This window comes from Mirounga angustirostris, unplaced genomic scaffold, assembly GCF_029215605.1.
Source record: "Mirounga angustirostris isolate CCGP_5_RB_7025 unplaced genomic scaffold, mMirAng1.0.hap1 SCAF_7, whole genome shotgun sequence".
Lineage (NCBI taxonomy): Eukaryota > Metazoa > Chordata > Mammalia > Carnivora > Phocidae > Mirounga > Mirounga angustirostris.
Genome location: NW_026991715.1, coordinates 59,616,143 through 59,635,216, shown reverse-complemented (window position 1 = coordinate 59,635,216; position 19,074 = coordinate 59,616,143). Strand labels below are relative to the sequence as shown.

Here is a 19,074-nt window from a genome sequence, read left to right as displayed (position 1 = left end):
TATGAGAATAAATTTGTTTCCCAGGGATAAATGCCCAGGGGTGCAATTACCGGATTGTATGGTAATTGCAGGTTTAGTTTTATAAGAAAGTGCCAAACTGCAAGTGGCTGTAACCTTTTATAGTCACCACCAGTGTATGAGTGATCTATTTCCTCTGTGTTCTCACTGTGTTTTCATATATGATGAGAGCCATTTTGATATGTGTGTAGTGATATGTTGCTGTAGTTTTAATTTGTTTTCCTAATAGATAATGAAGTTTTATCTATTCATGTGCTTTTTGCCGTAAGTCCTTTGGTGAATTATTTATTGAAATCTGTATTCATTTGCTAGTGCTGCCATAATAAAATTAACAGATACTTATTTCTGACATTCTCACAGTTCTTCCAGGAGACTGGAAGTTCAAGATCACAGTGTTGGCAAGTTTGGTTTCTCCTGAGGTGTCTCTCTTTGGCTTGCAGATGGCTGTCTTCTCAGTGTGTCCTCCCATGGGTTTTTCTCTCTGCCACCATTGGTCTCTCTCTCTCTTCTTATATGGACACCCATCCTGTTCGATTAGGATGCCACCCAGATGGTCTCAATTAAACTTGTTTACCTCTTTAAAGGCCTTAGTTTGGCATGTAGTCACTTTGAGGATGAGGGCTTCAACATGTGAATTTGGAGGGAAGTACAGTTCAGTCCTTAACAATACCTTTTGCCCTTTTTAAAATTGAATTAATCATTGTTGTTGTTGTTGTTTTCCTGTTGAATTTTAGGAGTTGTCTTCATATTCTGGATACTAGTCCTTTGTCATATGTGTGATGCAGATATTTCTGCCAGTCTAGAATTTTTTTTATTCTTCATAAAAGGGTTTTTCAGTTTTTCATGGAGCAAGAGTTTTTAACTTTGATGAGTTCCAGTTTATTAATGTTCCCTTTTATGGACTGTGCTTTTGGTGTCAAGTTTAAACACTCTTTACTTAGTTATATAACTGTTTTAAAAACTTTTCTACCATGTTGAAGTAAAAATTATTAGAGATCACAAATTATACATTTGTTTTCCTAAGGGGAATTTGTGAAGGTATAAAAAGGGGATTCACTTAGAAATAGGGGCAGGTCAGTCATGAACAAAAGAAAATACTGGGGGCGCCTGAGTGGCTCAGTTGGTTAAGCGTCTGCCTTCGGCTCAGGTTATGATCCCAGGGTCCTGGGATCGAGCCCCGCGTCGGGCTCCCTGCTCCGTGGGAGGCCTGCTCCTCCCGTTTGTGCCTGCTCGCTTGCTCTCTCTCTTTCTCTGTCAAATAAATAAAGTCATTAAAAAAAAAAAAATTCCTTTTTCTCTGGCATTCTCCAGGACTATCTTTCTTGGGTTTTTTCCTCTGGAATTAGCTGCTGTCTCACAGTTCCAGTTTTTAGTTCTTTCTCCTTGGCTCTTGCTCCGGTACCAGCAGAACCACAGTCTGTCTGTACATCTGCCCAGAGGGCCTTGTCACATGTCATCTCAGATGCAGACAGGCACGGAATTGAATGCATTTCAGGCGTGAGGTTCCTCCTAACTTCACCTTTGATGTTTTTAGTCACCTATAGGTCATAGCCCACGTTGGGCTCCCTGCTCAGCGGGGAACCTGCTTCTCCCTGTCCCTCTCCTTCTCCCCCTGCTTGTGCTCTCTCTCTCACTCAAATAAATAAATTTTTTTTTTAAGTTTTTATTTATTTATTTGAGAGAGAGAGAATGAGAGAGAGCACGAGAGGGAGGAGGGTCAGAGGGAGAAGCAGACTCCCTGCTGAGCAGGGAGCCTGATGCGGAACTCGATCCTGGGACTCCAGGATCATGACCTGAGCCGAAGGCAGTCACTTAACCAACTGAGCCACCCAGGCGCCCCTCAAATAAATAAATTTAAAAAAAGAAAAGAAAATACTGGGAGATGGTTCTTCATGGGGTTTCTTCATTTTTATAGCTCTTCTGAGTAGAGATATTGGTAAGTTTTATTTTGGACTGTCTTTTAAGGATGTTTGTATAGCACGCAGCCTTGAAAAAGAGAAATTCTTTCCCCCCTTAACAAGGTTATCTTAACCTGGTAACATCATTGTCTGCTTGGTTATCCAAGCTGGGAATGGGGGCATCCTTACTAAGTGCTCCTAGTTCATCCTTCACATCCACTAACTGCATCCTATTGATTTCAACTTCTACATAGTTCTTGAACCTATCTTATATTTTTATCTTCATCACTAATCACTGTGATTCATTACCACATCTTTGTCTTTAGTTTTCAGAAGTTTGACTTAATATGTCTTGTTATGGATTTCTTTGTGTCTATCTTGTTTATGGTTTACTCACCTTATTCAATCTGTAGTTTTATTTCTTTTGCCAAATGTAATAATTTTTCAGCCATTATTTCTTGGAGTACTCTTTCAGCCCCACGCTTTTTCTTCTCTATTTCCAAGATTCAGATGACAAGAGATGTTATTTTGTTATAATTCCACAAGTCCCCAAAGTTCTGGGGTTTTTTTTGGTGGGGGTGGGATGTTTTTCTTTTTCTTTTTGTTTTTTTCTTTGTCCTCAGTCTGTTTTTTCACTGTTGTTCTGAATGGGGAATTTATATTTTATTATGGTTCAGATCACTGATGATTTCCTTGTCCCCTTAATACTGCTTTTGATCTCAGTTACTGTTTAATTTTGATTCTTTTATTTTTCAGTTGTAACATTTCTGTTTGGTGTTTTTTTAATATATTGTTTCTTTCTTAAGACTTAGTAACTCTTCGGGCTCCCTGCTCAGCAGGGAGTCTGCTTCTCCCTCTGACCTTCCTCCCTCTCATGCTCTCTGTCTCTCATTCTCTCTCTCAAATAAATAAATAAAATCTTTATAAAAAAAAAAAAGACTTAGTAACTCTTTGCTAAGACCTTCTATTTTTTTTCAAGGATGTTCCTAGTTGCTCATTGAAGCATTTTTATGATGGCTGCTGTAAAATCTTAATCAGATAATTCTAATATTCCTGTTGTTTTAGTGTTGGCATCTACTGGTTACCTTTTTCATCCAGTTTTAGATCTTCCTTGTTCTTGGAATGATGAGTAATTTTTATTGAAACCTGGACGTTTTGGCTGTTATGAGATTCTAGATTTTATTCAGATCTTCTCTTTTAGCTGGGTTTGATACCACTCCGTCAGGGAAAGGTGGAGGGTGCATGTTGCCTCATTACTGCCAGGTCATGGTAGAAGTCCAGTTTCCCTACTCAGCCTCCATTGACACCTCAGGGAGGTTGAAATCACTGTTACTGTGGGTGAATGTGGGATTTCTGGCTCCCCGATAATTCTGTCCTGATAGCTGTGAGGGTGGGAGGGATAGAAATGCCTTATTACTGTTCCACATGTTTCCTCCACTAATGTCATTGTTACCAGTGGGTGGTGGTGCTATGTCTTGGGTGTCCACTCAGTATTTTCTTTCTTTCTTTTTTTTTAGAGAGCGAGCGAGAGAGAAACAGCATGAGAGGGGAGAGGGTCAGAGGGAGAAGCAGGCTCCCCGCTGAGCTGGGAGCCCGATGTGGGACTCGATCCCAGGACCCTGGGATCATGACCTGAGCCAAAGGCAGACGCTTAACCATCTGAGCGACCCAGGCGCCCACCACTCAGTATTTTCTTACACTAGCTCAGTGGGAAAGGATAAGGTCACTTTGTTCTTGATGGGCAGACTTAGATGTGCAAGTTCCCCACCTTGTCTTCATTGACACCATGGGGATGCTGTGTTATCTTCTGGTGGGAATTAAAGTCTTGGCTATGGTGGCCTTTTCTGACATCACTCCAGTGGGATGATTGAGGCATCTCATTACAGCATGGGGAGGTTGGAAGTCTAGGCTCCCAACATCAGCCTTTGCTGGTGAGTCTAGGAATAGGCCTTAGTTTTTTCTCTATTGGTAGCTGCACCAGAATAGTTACTTTCTTACAGATTTTCTTTTTCTTGGTCCTTTTGGCTACAGAGAGTAGGCTTTTGGAGGGTTTGTTTTATCTGTGCTTGGTGTTTTTGGCTTATCAGCTTCTCTAGAACGCAGTTTCTCAGTCTTTGATATATGTGGTAAAAATGAAAACCCAAGGAACTTCTGTTGTTTCATTCTTTGGGTCCTGAGGTCCATATCCAGTCTTTTTTCTCTCTGCCTTTCCTTAAGTTTATTTTATATATAATGTCTCCTGTTTCTAGTTGTACATAGAGGAATAGGGAAAAGTATATCTACTCCATCTTTTCAGAAGTGAAAAGTGTGTTTCCGGTACTTAGTAATAAAAATTACCTCTAAACAGCCCTTGAATTGGATCTAGGTAGAAATTATTGTCTTTGTATGCTTTTTGTTTATTTATATTTAAGACTAAATGCCTGTAGGCAGATTTTATTGGCAGAGATAACAATGAATTCAAATTAAAAAGTACAAAGCAAAAATATAGAATCACCCCCTGTGGATATACAGTAAGTATCAACCTGAGTCTTTCTTGACAACACAGGGTTGTACTTAATCACTAGTTTTTAACCTGTCAAGTTTTATTATGATTTCTTTTATGCATGCTGCAGTTGAAATAGTTCTCTTTGTTCTGATCCTTTGATCCAATTACAGAGTGACTGATAATATATGGAAATAGTTCTCAGGTTTTAGGTAATCTTCTTATCTTCTGTTATAGGCTTTGTTAGTCTCATGGTCAAGTTTTGCCTTTGGTCAGCTATGGATATATCTATGGGGATTTAATATTTTCAGAGGTTTACTATGTAATATAAAAGAAGTATTATATATAGCACTAAAGGACAGTTATGTTGTTATAAAATAAGAGAAAAGGCAAGGCCTTTCTTTTATACAGGTAGCATAATATTTTCAAATTCCTTTCAACAGTGGTATTCTACAGTAAAATACTATCATGATCATAGGTGTTAAAAAGTTTTTTTTGTATTTCTTACAGGATGATGGTTTAGAAGACAATGAAAAGAATTTCTATGAATCTGATGATGAACAGAAGGAAAAGACTGACCATAGGAAGAAGCCATATACTATGGACCCAGACCATAGACTTTTAATTCGGAATACAAAGCCTTTGCTTCAGAGCAGGAATGCAGCGGTATGTTAAAACTCTTACGAGAAATAATTTATGGATTTTTTAAACATGGTTAAAAGTATGTAAGTTCAATAAACAGTTTTTCAGTGTGCTAATGGAACATTTGTCTGTTTATTTGATCATACACCAAAAAATCAGGTTTGATGAGATTACTTGGTTTGGTAGTTACATGCCTACTGGACTTCATTTACTTTTTTGTGCTTTTGTTAATTGGCTTTTCCTAAGATATGAGCTCAAGATGTTTCTCATTGGATTGGAAGACAGTGCGTATTTCTCTGTTACTTGGTTGTAGTTGAGAGTATTTAATCTGGTATCAGTCCATAATATTCAAATGAACCTAGTAAGAGTTTTTAAGAGACTGACATATAAAGAAAGTGTCTAGCATAACGCCACATACTTAATAAATTTTAACTGGTAGGAATAGCAGTTAAAAATCATTTTCATTTGGGGCGCCTGGGTGGCTCAGTTGGTTAAGCGACTGCCTTTGGCTCAGGTCATGATCCTGGAGTCCTGGGATCGAGTCCCGCATCGGGCTCCCTGCTTGGCAGGGAGTCTGCTTCTCCCTCTGACCCTCCCCCCTCTCATGTGCTCTCTCTCTCTCTCTCATTCTCTCTGTCTCAAATAAATAAATAAAATCTGTAAAAAAAAAAATCATTTTCATTTGAGTCCTGAGTTTGTTTTCTTTTGTTTTACATCTTTTTGTTTTAAATACACTTTATATTTTAGAAGACTACCTGTGCACAATAAAAAATTAGGAAATAGGGACTAGCAAAACTTTAAAGAAATTAAAACATCATATTCCCATCACTCAGAAACCACTATTATGTCGTGATGCATTTTCTGCCAGAGCCTTTTTCTGCATGAATATACATATATTCGCATGTATGTTTGTCTACACATACATATTTTTTAAACCAAGGTAAAAATCATACTGTACGTAGTACTTTTTTAACCATTTTTTTCCTACTCTCTAGTCCTATTTCAATAAAATTTCATCTCACTTAATACCAATTTATTTTAAATTATCTTTTATAAATAGGCAATCTAAACCAGTATCTATAGTATCTGGTTGTTACAGCTCTTAAACCTCTCAAGTCTCAACGAAATGTTCTTCTGGGTGTTCACTTTGCTTACTTCATAGTGCTATTTAATTTTTTCTTCTGTGCTCTGTGTTACCTGTTTACTGGAAGTTATATCTAAACATTTGATGGAGTCAAGTAAAACATTTTCTTCATATTTTTAATTTAAAAAATGTTCTTAATGAATTGTTCTGTTCAGTTAATAAAAACTTTGAAAACGTGGAATTTTACTTGAATTATTTTAAATTTTCCGATGCCTGCAAATTTAGAGCTTAGCGCTTGGTCTATGTATCTTAATAATTAGCAGAAGTTTTTATCTTATGCCTGATAATTTAGTTTCTATATCATTATTAAATAACCATACACAGTAATAAAAAAAATGCTATTTTACTAATGTTGTAAAACATGGTTATATTTCAGTGAGCCCAGCTTAGCCAGATTGTATTAAGTAGCTGTAACTTGTCACCTAAAACTCTCTCTATAATTGACTCACTACTTATCTTTGTTTTGGGAATTGATTATAGTCCAAATACTTACTGATCAAAAATGTTCTTGAATGGTGAAACAAATAGTAGTTTGTATTTTTTCCCCCAGTATGTTTGATTCCCTATTTACTTGATTGTGTACCAAATAAAGGTAGTTTACTTTTTGTCCCAATATATTTTGGTCTCCTGCTAATTTGATCCTGCTAAATACATATAAAGGTTGACTTTTGAAGGATTGTGAGTAGGTTTCCTTCATTTAGCCTTACAGTTAAAGGAGAGACTTTGAGAATTTTTTTCAGGAAACTTGGTTAGTTCTGTGTAGATTGAATTGGAGATAAGGGACATTGGCAGCAGAGTGTCGGGAGGCTGTTCTAACTGTAGATAAGGTGACAGTGGTATGAGTAGGTAGGAATAGAAAAGTGCTTATAGGATATACTTTATCATCAGTGCACAGGATTCAACTGTAGAAGGCCTATCTTATTTGTATAGTCATTTTGGACTTTGGAGATATGGGAATTTCCCTCTTGCCTTTTACAAATTAGACTATAAATTTCAAATTCTGGTTATGGAAGAAATTTTAAACTTTTAGATTTGTAAATACTAGGGGAAAAGAAGAGTATGTATCCCTGTGGGCTTAAGGGAGTGCCCTAAATAATATATTAGAAGAGATGACGTACTGAGTGGCATCTAGAATCTTAAAAACATTGACATGTATAGAAAGTACAGTTTACCTTTTTGCCAGTAGCATCGGACTATTTGTAATAGAAAGGGGCTTAATTAATTTCTGTAAAATATATTACAATTAAGTTTCACTTTCTTTTCTATTATATACTAATACTTACTAGTCAACTGTATGCTTTAAGATTTGTAAAAATGACTATCACCTACTTGTAGATTAAGTCAGTCATAGAGATTTTATTTTACAAGATTTTATTAAAAAAATTTTTTTTTAACATTTAAAAAAATATATTTATTTGAGAGAGAGCAAGCTAGAGAGAGAGAGAGAGAGAGAGAGCGCATGAGACAGGAGGAGGGGCAGAGGGAGAAGCAGACTGCCTGTTGAGCAGGGAGCCTGACATGAGGCTCAGTCTCAGGACCCCGAGATCATGCGTGAGCCAAAGGCAGATGCTTCACTGACAGAGCCACCCAGGCGCCCTTATTTTATAAGATTTTAAATTCAGGAGAGTTTGTTCTATAATTACAGTGTATTTGTGAATCACAAGTGAAAAAATAAAATATCCTTAAGTTCCTCAAATTCCCAAGTAATATCTGAAAGCTATAAATGAGCCTTGTTAAAAAAAAAAAAATACGGCAAAGTGCCAAACAACAGTAAATTTGGGACTCTGTGAACTGTATTTTTTTAAAAAATGTTTCTTAAAAAGAGAATAAAAAAATTTTAAAAATGTTTCCTAGTTTTGGAAGGAACTCCTTTTATCTCAAGCACCCTCAGCTGCTGTATGCTCTTTAAACATACATAAAACTCCTGCCACATATTTGTTAGAACTTTATAGAAGAAGCAGAAGTAGAGTAGTATTAAAACGTTTTCTGAGCTAAAGTCAAGATGATGTAACTACTGTGGCTCTCTCTCTGCATTTGTCACAGGTTAAACTGGATCACTTTTCAGTTTGGACTTTTGATCTCTGGATCTAAGTGTAGAGGCATGGCGGGGAAACATAGTACTCTTATATTTTATGACAGAAGTTCTCATCACCCTTTTAATGGCTTTGAAGCAAAGACGGTTTTTAAGGTTCTGCATTTTGAAGAAAAAGATTATTTCAAATGCTGCTGCTTTAGATTAATTGTTTTAGTAGAGTTCATTTAATTATAATTTTAATGTACTCATTTTTAACATTTCCAGCTTGTTACTTTTCCAGAAGTGTCTAGTCTTCATTTGGAAAGGCATACTTAGAACTTTTAAAACATTCCCAATCTCAGAGCAACAGCAGCAGTGTTAAGGAGAGTCTGGGGTTTGGAGTGTTATGTAAAGCTTTGCTATGTACTGACTGGCAGACTTTGGGTAGTTCATTTAACATATGTTTTCTGATAACATCTGTCTTCTTTTCTGAGGATGTGTTAGTTTCCTGGGGCTGTCATAACAAATTACCGCAAACCAGGTGAATTAAAACAACAGAAATGTATTTTCTCACTTTTTAGTGAGAAAGTGGAAATCCCAAATCAAGGCATCAAAGAGTCGTCGGTTCCTTTTGGTGGCTTTAAGGGAGAAACTGCTTTTTGGTAGTTTATAGTGGCTGCCCGCAGTTCCGCGCTCAGTGGCTTATAGATTCATCACCCCAGGGAATATACTCTGCCCCCATCTTTACATTGCCTTCTTCTCTGTGTCTGTGTGTGTTCTTTTCTGTCTTTTATAAGGACACTCACTGGATTTGGGGCCCACCCTAATCCAGTGTGATCTCAGTCTCCATCATTACCTTAATAATATCTGCAAAGACTTTTATCCAGGTAAGGTCACATTCTGAGGGTAGACATGAATTCTTGGGAGGACACTGTTCGTCCTGCTTGAAAGGGTAACAGCATATTCATCTTACTTCATAGGAATTTTGTAGGCGTAAACAATATGTGAGAATGTACTTTGTAGAGTGCTCCCATGTTTATAGTTCTTACTGTTTTCATGCTTTATCTTTTAGGTGGTAATGGCAGTTGCTCAGCTGTATTGGCACATATCACCAAAGTCTGAAGTTGGCATTATTTCTAAATCACTAGTGCGTTTACTTCGTAGTAATAGGTAGGTCATGATTTTATTTGTTTTTTCTTTTGTATTCCTTCAAAAGTAATGTTTGAACAAATATAATCTTTCAGACATTTATTACATGATTGTGTGTTCTATCTGTAAGATTTCATACTTAAGGGATCATCATACAAGCCTTTATACATTTTATCTCTAAGTTCGTGATAAATATAAAATTTCTTTTAAACTCAAGCCCAAAGAGATTGAAAATATTTTGGCAATGTTTAAGATCAGATTTTTGTCATTGTTTTGTTTTTTGTGTTTTAAGAATTACCACATAGTTTCAGCTATTTAGCTTACCCTGAATATTTTGTTATAATTAGTTACTTTAAATTTAAAATTTCTTTCATTGAGTGTTTACTTCTGCTAATAGAGTTGGGGGAAAAAGATGCATGTTTATTTTTGCCTGTAACATGACCTTCGTGCCACAGCTACTTAGCCCTAGACTGACTTCTGCCATTCCTTAGTGAGAGCCTTTGTGTTCCTAATCTTTCCTGTCTTTGTACACATGGTCATTCTTTTCCTTTTTCTCAGTTCATTAATTTTTCTTTTCTGTAACTCATTTAAAGGTTATCAAAAGGCTCTGGAATGCATCTTTCACATGAAGCTTTATACCAGATTCACTTCTACCTTAGATATTTGGACATAAAATAACAGAACTTTTTTTTAAATCTATCTTTTCACTCTGGTCAGAACTGAGTGACACAATGAGCATCTGATCAAGAGTTTATGTTAATGCTATGGTCATGTTTATTGTTAGCCCTAAGAATATCTTCCTTGCATGTGTTCAGAGTAGCTGTAGTATTGGCTTTACATCTTAGGAATACAGTATTGTAAAATAGGCTTTAACTTTTCCTCATGATGAATCAAATCTTATTTATTAGTAGTTCATAGGAAAATGTGTTTAAAAAGAAGACATAAATATCTCAGATTTACTAAAACCTTTTTAATATTTGAATTCAGTATGAAACTTACTGCTGATTTTTTTGTTTAATATACTGTGTACATAAAGATATTTAATTGGAAAATATATCCAATGAAAATTCTCCTTTAATTTTTAGGGAGGTGCAGTATATTGTCCTACAGAACATAGCAACTATGTCAATTCAAAGAAAGGTATGTACATAGTAAACACATAATCCAAGAGAGAAATGAATGCATTAGTACCAAAAGTGTATTTATATATTTCTTTTTATAATCTAGGGTATGTTTGAACCTTACCTGAAGAGTTTCTATGTTCGGTCAACTGATCCTACTATGATCAAGACACTGAAGGTATGCATGCTTTTATTTTTCAGGTACCCTTAGTACATCTTTACTTTGAAGATACTGCTGTAGCTTCTAGCATCTGCAAAATGGAGACCTGCTTTTTCAAAAACACAGATACATTTAGGGATTTTCTTTATACTTTCTAAACTTTATTATTATATCCAGTCACTGCTGCATCCTAATAATACAAAGTTGATACTTGCTACCTGCACGTTGAATAACCCATCGTATACTGGACAGACAGACAAATAGATAATTTCAGCACTATGTGTTTTTTAAGTGATATTATAGAGATTTGAATTGAGTACTGTGCAGAACCAAAAAATGGGGTTAATTCTCTAGGATTTAGAAAGGACTTGTGGAAAAGTTGATGTTTGAGTGGATCTTAAAAATTCACAAAAATATTATTCTTTTTTGTTCTTGGTTGGTAGATTGAATGGGAGGTGGTTGTAGGGTTTTGGAGTAGGAGAAAGGAACAGTTTATGCCAACAGAGATTATGAAAGAGTGTTGTGTTCAGGGAATAATAACTACATTAGAGAACATAGGGATATACAGTTACGATAATTAGAACAATGTGATATTTAGACAGAAGAATAAGTGGGATAGAATAGAAAGCGTGGAAACATCCATGTATATGAAGATGTACTATATAATAAAGGAGACCTTACAAACCAGTGTGGAAAGGATGGACTTTTCAGCTTATATTGGGATGATTGGCTATTCACATGGAAACTGGGTTTAATTATAAGGAAATCTAATACACATCCAAATTGTAGGATATTTTAGGAAATACTTGGCTTGCAGTCATCAAAAATGCAAGGTTGTGAGGGTCAAAAGAAAGATTGAGAAACTTTCAGGCCAAAGGAGACTAAAGATAAAACTGAATACAATGTTTGATATTGAATTGGATCCTTTTATTATATATTATTGAGATAATTAATGAAACTTAAATGGGAGTGATGATTGCATGAATGTATGTATAAGTGTTAATTTCTTGATTTTCTTGGTTCTCTTGTGTTCTGTAGGACAATGTCCTTGTTGTAGGGAATATACACAGAAGCATTTGGGGACAATGTGGTGTCAGATTGGCAACTCTCAAATGATTCACACCAAAATAGTTCCTTTTACCCTTTCTATATGTTTGACATTGTTTTTTAAAAATTATATAAAAAATGAAAATGTTTTCATCAAAATAAAATGCAAACTGAAGTCTTAATCTGGGAAACAAATATTCCCAGTATATATATCTGAAAAATGACTAGTATTCAAAATATATAAAGAACTTCTATAATCTATCCCTTTTAATTGGAGTGTGTAGACCATTTATTTTTAATGTAATTACTGATATGACTGTGTGTGTGTATATATACCACACATACATCTTGTGTTTTGTTTTCTATTTGTCCCATCTGTTCTCTGTTCCTTTTTTCCTTTTTCATGCGTTCCTTCAGATTATTTGAATATTTTTTATGAGGAAGAACTGAAACTTTTTTAGTGAGCCTATTGGAGATAGACTTTTAATTGTGTATTCTTATAACTATGAATCCAGAAGAAAGAATTAAAATGTCCCAAGTATTTGGGATGGTAGGATGAATGAGAACAAATCAAGAGAATTAACTAATATCTGGAAAACAGAGGTATTACATGGAGGGCAAGTTGTTTTCTAACTTTATTAATAAAGGGAAAAAAGTGCCAAACTGCCTTAAATTGTTCAGGTTAATTAGATATAAGTTGTAAAGTTGGTACAAACAGGGAAAATGTAGGATTCTCTTTTTCCTAATTGTTTTTAACCATTATGTAATTACTTGTTCTCTATTTGGAGATGTTAAGAGGACAGAATTTACCAGAAGGGTATAATGCCTCACAACATTTGTAACAGTGTGACTTTTTAAAAACAAAAATTACCTTTCTAAAATGAAACAAGATGAAACCAGAGAGGGAGACAAACCATAAGAGACTCTTAATCTCTGGAAACAAACTGAGGGTTGCTGGAGTGGAGGTGGATTGAGAGGCATGGGGTGGCTGGGTGACGGACATTAGGGAGGGTATGTGCTATGGTGAGTGCTGTGAATTGTGTAAGACGGATGAATCACAGACCTTTACCCCTGAAACAAATAATATGTTATATGTTAATAAAGAAAAAATTACCTTTCTATTAAATGCCTAGTCTTTATTAAATTAATCCTTTTTCTTTGTGTTTTACAATGTTACTCTCTTTTTTCTACTGTAGCTTGAAATTTTGACAAACTTGGCAAATGAAGCCAACATATCAACTCTTCTCCGAGAATTTCAGGTTTGTATGCAGTGCTGATTATAAAATAACTTCTAAAACATTTGTTTAGTTTACAGTCAAATATACATCTTCCTCAATTTCCCAATAGGTAATTGTGTTAAGTAAAACAGTGATTTGGGACAAGATTGAAAACTAAGAAATTTATAAATTTTCATGAATAAACATTAAGTACAAATTTAAAATTTAAGGGAAATGAAATAGTAGTCCCTTTCATGTTTTCATAGAATTTGAAAGACTGGGTTATAACTGTTTTTTTTTTTTTTTTTTTTAATTATGTTACTGGTAAGGATTCCATGTCTATGTGCTGTCATCATTACTAGTCCATTCCATACTCTGAATTCATGAAAGTGGCTTCACTTCTTACCTGGTTAATCTTGTTTAATTGACCTATTACTCTTTTAGATAGTTTCCTCTTAGCTTTATGTATTTTTGGTCTAAAATTGCTTCTGTTATGATGTTTTTATCATTGTTTTTGTTTTGTGTTGTTGTCCTTTTTAAAACCATTAATGCTTAAGGATGAGGTGCCTCCCAGCTATACACCCTTAAAAAATATTATTCAAAAATTATCTCATGGATATATGCCCTTTAAGATGGAGGGGTCAGCTCTGGAGACTTCGTGGTAGAGGGTATGAATTTTGTACCTCATCAGCAGTTTTCTTAGTAAAAACATACCACATGCTATACACAAATCACAGTTTTTGTTAACTCCCAACTTTTACAGATTTTATTTATTTTGTTGCTATAATCCTCCCTTCACCCATATTAAATTTCATTTTAGCTAAATAGATACTGTGTTTTTTTTAACTGTGTGATCTTATACTTTTAACAGGAGTAGTAGAATATTACAGCATGTCCATAATTTATAATTTTATAACTGGATTGCTGTACTGTCATGCTGTGTATTTTTCTAGAAGAATTCCTTGTAAAATTAGGATGTTTTGGGGTGCTGGGTGTCTCAGTTGGTTAAGCATCCAACTCTTGAATTTGGCTAAGGTCATGATTTCAGGGTTGTGAGATGGAGACCCATTTTAGGCTCTGCACTGGGTGTGGAGCCTGCTTAAGATTCTTTCTCTCCTTCTCCCTCTGCCCCACCTCCGCAAAGTAAATAAATACTTTTAAAAAATTAGGATGTTTTCGATACCCAGTCATCTTATATTTATATATGCCAGAAAATAGGGCATCTCAAGTTTTTATCCAGTGATCCATGGCTATAGAACATTGCTTGGATTTGATTTTTACTTCATTTTTATAAGTTTGCTTTTATTTTTTTTTTAAGTTTTTAATTTTGGTCTCTGTTTGTGTTTGTTCTTTTTCTTATTGTAGGTAATCTGTTTGGGTGTCCTTTTGGTATCAACTTCCTGCTTAAGTCAGATTTACTGGGGGATGTAGGCAGTGAATCTCAGGCAATTTTATGGCATTGTGTAGTTATACAGAGGTGACACATTGGACCTATTTCAAAATATTGGTGATCTAGCCATTTCAATTAGTATCAGAATTTTTTTTTATTATTATGTTATGTTAATCACCATACATTACATCATTAGTTTTTGATGTAGTGTTCCATAATTCATTGTTTGCGAGTATCAGAATTTTTAATAAGGTCCATCGTTTAGTTAGACTTTCTAATACAGTCTTTCTTTATCCACTTTTATCACTGTCAATATTTATACCTCACTTTTGTGGTTTATGAGTTAGGTTTATAGGTATGTACAGCTTACTTATAATAACTTTTTGAGTAAAATAGAGAATTTTTCTAAAGACGTATTTTTTCTAATTGAGGAAATTAGGTCATCAACTGAGAAGTGGTTTAAATACAATTGATCTTTCCTAAATGGAACTAAGAGAATTTGTGTAATTTATTTCTTCAGTATTTAATCCTGTTCTTGGTACTGTTTTCACGAAATTTGTATGGTTTTAGATATTCTTAGATTTTCTCTTCCATTTGTCATTTTGGCACCATTTAAATGTACCTCCTTTTTGGCATGTTAAATAACCATAGTGTTAATTTTACATTAAGTATGTCTCATTTGAGGTTGGGAATCTTTTTAAAAATTTCAGTTGAGGGATGCTTGGCTGGCTCAGTCAGTAGAGCATGTGACGCTTGATTTCAAGGTCGTGAGTTCAAGCCCCACATTGGGAATAAAGCTTACTTAAAAATAAACAAATAAATAAAAATTCAGTTGAAAATGGGATTTTAAATTTTGTTTGCATATATTATATAAATATGCATATTTAAAGTATACTTATTTCTGTAAACAAAAGCTCAGTTTTTAAATTAGGAAAGTTATAATCAAAGTGAAATTCTTTAGGGCTATATTAAACTTTGTAAAGATCCTTTAACTTTCTGTTGTTAAATCAATGATTTCTTTTTAAGTTTAATAAATACATAGTTTACAGTATGTTTTTAAAACATTCTTTTAAAGAAAATCTATTTTGAAAGTATGATAATTTGTTACAAACTGAATTTTTTTAGTCTTTACTGATATACTGCTCATTGTAGCTATACAGTTTTACTACCATTCAGATACCATTTTGAAAATGTTTGTCATTAGTATATTTGTCCTTTTCCTCCTCTTCTCCCAACTTTAGATTTAGTGTCTCTGAAAAAGCAACCCTTTTTTTCATAGATTCACAGATGCTGCTGGTTAAATGAACTGAAACCTCCAAAGAGAGAGTTCTCATCATCTCTTTCAACCTTGCACTTAAACTAATTGCTGTCTTTGGGTGACTGCTCCCCACTATCTGTTTTGGAGTCACAAGCCTCTGTGGCCACAGGTGAATGAACCTGGCTTGAAAATGTGCCTCTTCTATAGGCACATTCTTTAAGTAAAAAAACAAAATTAATTTAAGCTAAGTCATCAGTTGGACCTATTGTACATATAAATGAGAATATTATATATTATAAAATTTGTATTTTTGATAAAGCTTAATATATCTTTTTGTTCACTTGATGGTACCAAAGTATAAACTAATTGAAATATTTTTTTAGACCTATGTGAAAAGCCAGGATAAACAATTCGCAGCAGCCACTATTCAAACTATAGGCAGATGTGCAACCAACATCTCAGAAGTCACTGATACATGCCTCAATGGCCTGGTATGTCTGTTGTCCAACAGAGATGGTAAGTTGACAGTTTCATTTTATTTTCAAGTAATTTAGCATTTGAATATTCTTTTTTTTTTTTTTTTAATGTTTTATTTATTTATTCATGAGAGTCAGAGAGAGAGAGAGAGAGAGAGAGAGGCAGAGGCAGAGGGAGAAGCAGGCTCCCCACCCAGCAGGGAGCCCGATGCGGGACTCGATCCAGGACCCTGGGATCATGACCTGAGCCGAAGGCAGACGCTTAACCATCTGAGCCACCCAGGCGCCCGCATTTGAGTATTCTTGGCATGATCTTCAAATTGTAACATTTTTTAACATTGCATTTTAGTGTTTCCTATATGTCAGTAGCATGGTCATGATGAGAGTAGCATTTTATCCTTGAAATACAAAGACACACACACTTTTGAGTTGTTTTAGTAAATTAGATAATAAACTTCCAAACAGTATTTCCTAAATAGAACTAAGAAAGTGTAATTTGTTTATTTCTTCACAGTTTAATCACCTTCCTTATACCCTTTCCACAAAGGTTCTATTTTACTGCTTTTAGTGACATGTAAGTCATGTATAATATTGGTTCACCTGCAGAGGGTGCTAAAAGCAGGCAAATGACTATAATATGGAGAAGTAGCTAGATCAAAAAAGTATGTTTATTATGTACCTTCAGAGTTTTTTTTTTCAGAAACTCATCTAATAATTTTATATTCAATATTAAACTCAATTTAAAAGTCATCAGTTTGCAACAGCTTTGTGTTTTTAAGCCAAACAACATCTAAACGTTTTGTAAAACTGGATAGGTGATAACCAGTGAAATGCATAATCTAGATTTCATATTGTTCTGTGGTAAAGTGTCAGTTATTTCTATGGTATGGCTTTAGAATAAGTAAAACCATTTGGAGAAAGATCAGTATTAGTCAACTTTCACCTTTATAATAATTTATGTAGAAGATTTTTGTTATAATTATATATTTGATTAAAACTTTTTTTAGGAAAAGCTCAATAATCTATGTAAAATTATTGAAATGATTTATGGAATTCTAAGTAATTATGTCATATTTAGACATAAGCATATAGGACATAGCAAACATAAGTTGAAACATAAGAAAATTGATTATATTTATATTCTATTTATATTATTATTTGTATTTTCACTACACTAACTCTCTTATCCCTAATTATCAATTCCCAAATGTAGATCTCTTTAGAAAATTATACCATTGTGATAACTACTTCTAATGAAAAAACTAAAACAAAATTCAGCCCAATTAAGAGTGATTTTTTTTTTTTGATTTATTTATTTGAGAGAGAGAGAATGAGAGAGAGAGAACACATGAGAGGGGATAGGGCCAGAGGGCAAAGCAGACTCCCTGCTGAGCAGGGAGCCCGATGCGGGACTCGATCCCGGGACTCCAGGATCATGACCTGAGCCGAAGGCAGTCGCTTAACCAACTGAGCCACCCAGGCGCCCCAAGAATGATTTTTTTATTGTGAACATAAAATTATAAACTTTAATCCTGTAAACTCACGATAATATGATGGAAGAACATTTTTCTACATGCAGTATTAAAACTAAGGGGCAACAAAAATTATCAAGGAAATAGGTTTTTTTTTAAAAAAGTATTTGACTATAGAAGGTAACTAGAGGAGATTAGGATGCTAAATGTTATTCATTTTACCTGTTTCTACTTTTCATCCTTTTTGTCTCTATTTCTTTGTCACACTTTAAAATGTGAGTTGAAAAACATGTTTTATTTCCTGTATCTTAATAATGACTTTCTATTCAATTATATATGACACATTTCTTGGGAAAATATTTCCAGAACATTAAAGATTATGAACCAAGATTTACCAGGGTAATTATTCTTTTAAAATTTTATTACATACAAAAAGTACTACAATTAGAATACTCACTAGTTCTTTTAAATACAAAATATATTCAGGGTTTCTAAATTTTAGTTTTTGATCTTTTTTCCCATGTGAAAATTTCAAGTTGTAGATTTTAAAGGAATTATCTCTACTTTTATAATGTATTAATTTCTTGAAAAATATTTTTTTATTGACTTTGATTTAAAAGATAAATATTCTACCCCAGTAGCACTTTGAAGGGAAGAATAGATTGTTTTGTAATTAGGTGATGGGAGATTAATATAATCTGTATTCACTCTTAAAAGTAGGAAGATTTACTAATTTAAACTCTGATATTTTGATGTTTAGGCTTTTGTTTTTGGTAAATCAAAACCGTCGTTGTAACAGTGGCTTTTTTTCCTGCAGCTTGAATACTTAGAAACTTAAATTGTATTGTCCAGATTTGGGTTGCATAATCATCACTAGCCTATAGTCTCTGATTCTTTAATTCTTTTTCATATGAGTTATACTTTTGTAGTTTGGAAACCTCATTAAAAGTAGTAAAACAAATAAGGAGAATATTTATATTAAAATCAGTAGCATTAAAGAAGGTAATATTTTTAACTTTAAAATGGTCAATCCTGACAACATAGCTCCTTTCTTCCATTAAAAGATCTGCTCTGGGCGCCTGGGTGGCTCAGTTGGTTAAGCGACTGCCTTCGGCTCAGGTCATGATCCTGGAGTCCCTGGATCGAGTCCTGCATCGGGCTCCCTGCTCGGCAGGGAGCCTGCTTCTGCCTCTGACCCTCCCCCCTCTCATGTGCTCTCTCTCTCATTCTCTCTGTCTCAAATAAATAAATTTAAAAAAATCTTTAAAAAAAAAAAAAGATCTGCTCTTAGGAATAGGTATCTAGAATGAGGCCTCAGTTTCTTTAGAATCGTCCTGTAGGATCTTTTAAAGCTCTAAGGATCTGTGATTCTTCATTTTATGTCAATACAAATATCTGGTCATCTGTTCAGATAATGTATCTTAAAACCTTAGGGGCAGCATTTAGGCTCCATTGTTTTTTACATATATTTAACACATTGTTTTTAGACCTGTGGTTTTTTTGTTTTTTGGGTTTTTTTTAAGTGTTATTGACTTCTCCCTTCTTGACATGGAGAGGACTTTTCTAGGCAGACTTGAAGCTTGCCT

The 19,074-nt window shown here is 34.4% G+C and overlaps 1 protein-coding gene across 10 annotated transcripts in view; it reads left to right on the top strand.

The window, feature by feature from the left end:
• AP3B1 (adaptor related protein complex 3 subunit beta 1) overlaps window positions 1-19,074 on the top strand; it is a 321,148-nt gene that overhangs the window by 108,851 nt on the left and 193,223 nt on the right. For all 10 annotated transcript variants that reach the window (XM_064596275.1, XM_064596274.1, XM_054512544.2 and 7 more), the window contains 6 exons: window positions 4,909-5,064; window positions 9,271-9,368; window positions 10,433-10,487; window positions 10,575-10,646; window positions 12,872-12,934; window positions 15,924-16,056. In XM_064596275.1, the coding sequence (XP_064452345.1) occupies window positions 4,909-5,064; window positions 9,271-9,368; window positions 10,433-10,487; window positions 10,575-10,646; window positions 12,872-12,934; window positions 15,924-16,056 (577 nt within the window). The remainder of the gene's footprint in view (window positions 1-4,908; window positions 5,065-9,270; window positions 9,369-10,432; window positions 10,488-10,574; window positions 10,647-12,871; window positions 12,935-15,923; window positions 16,057-19,074) is intronic.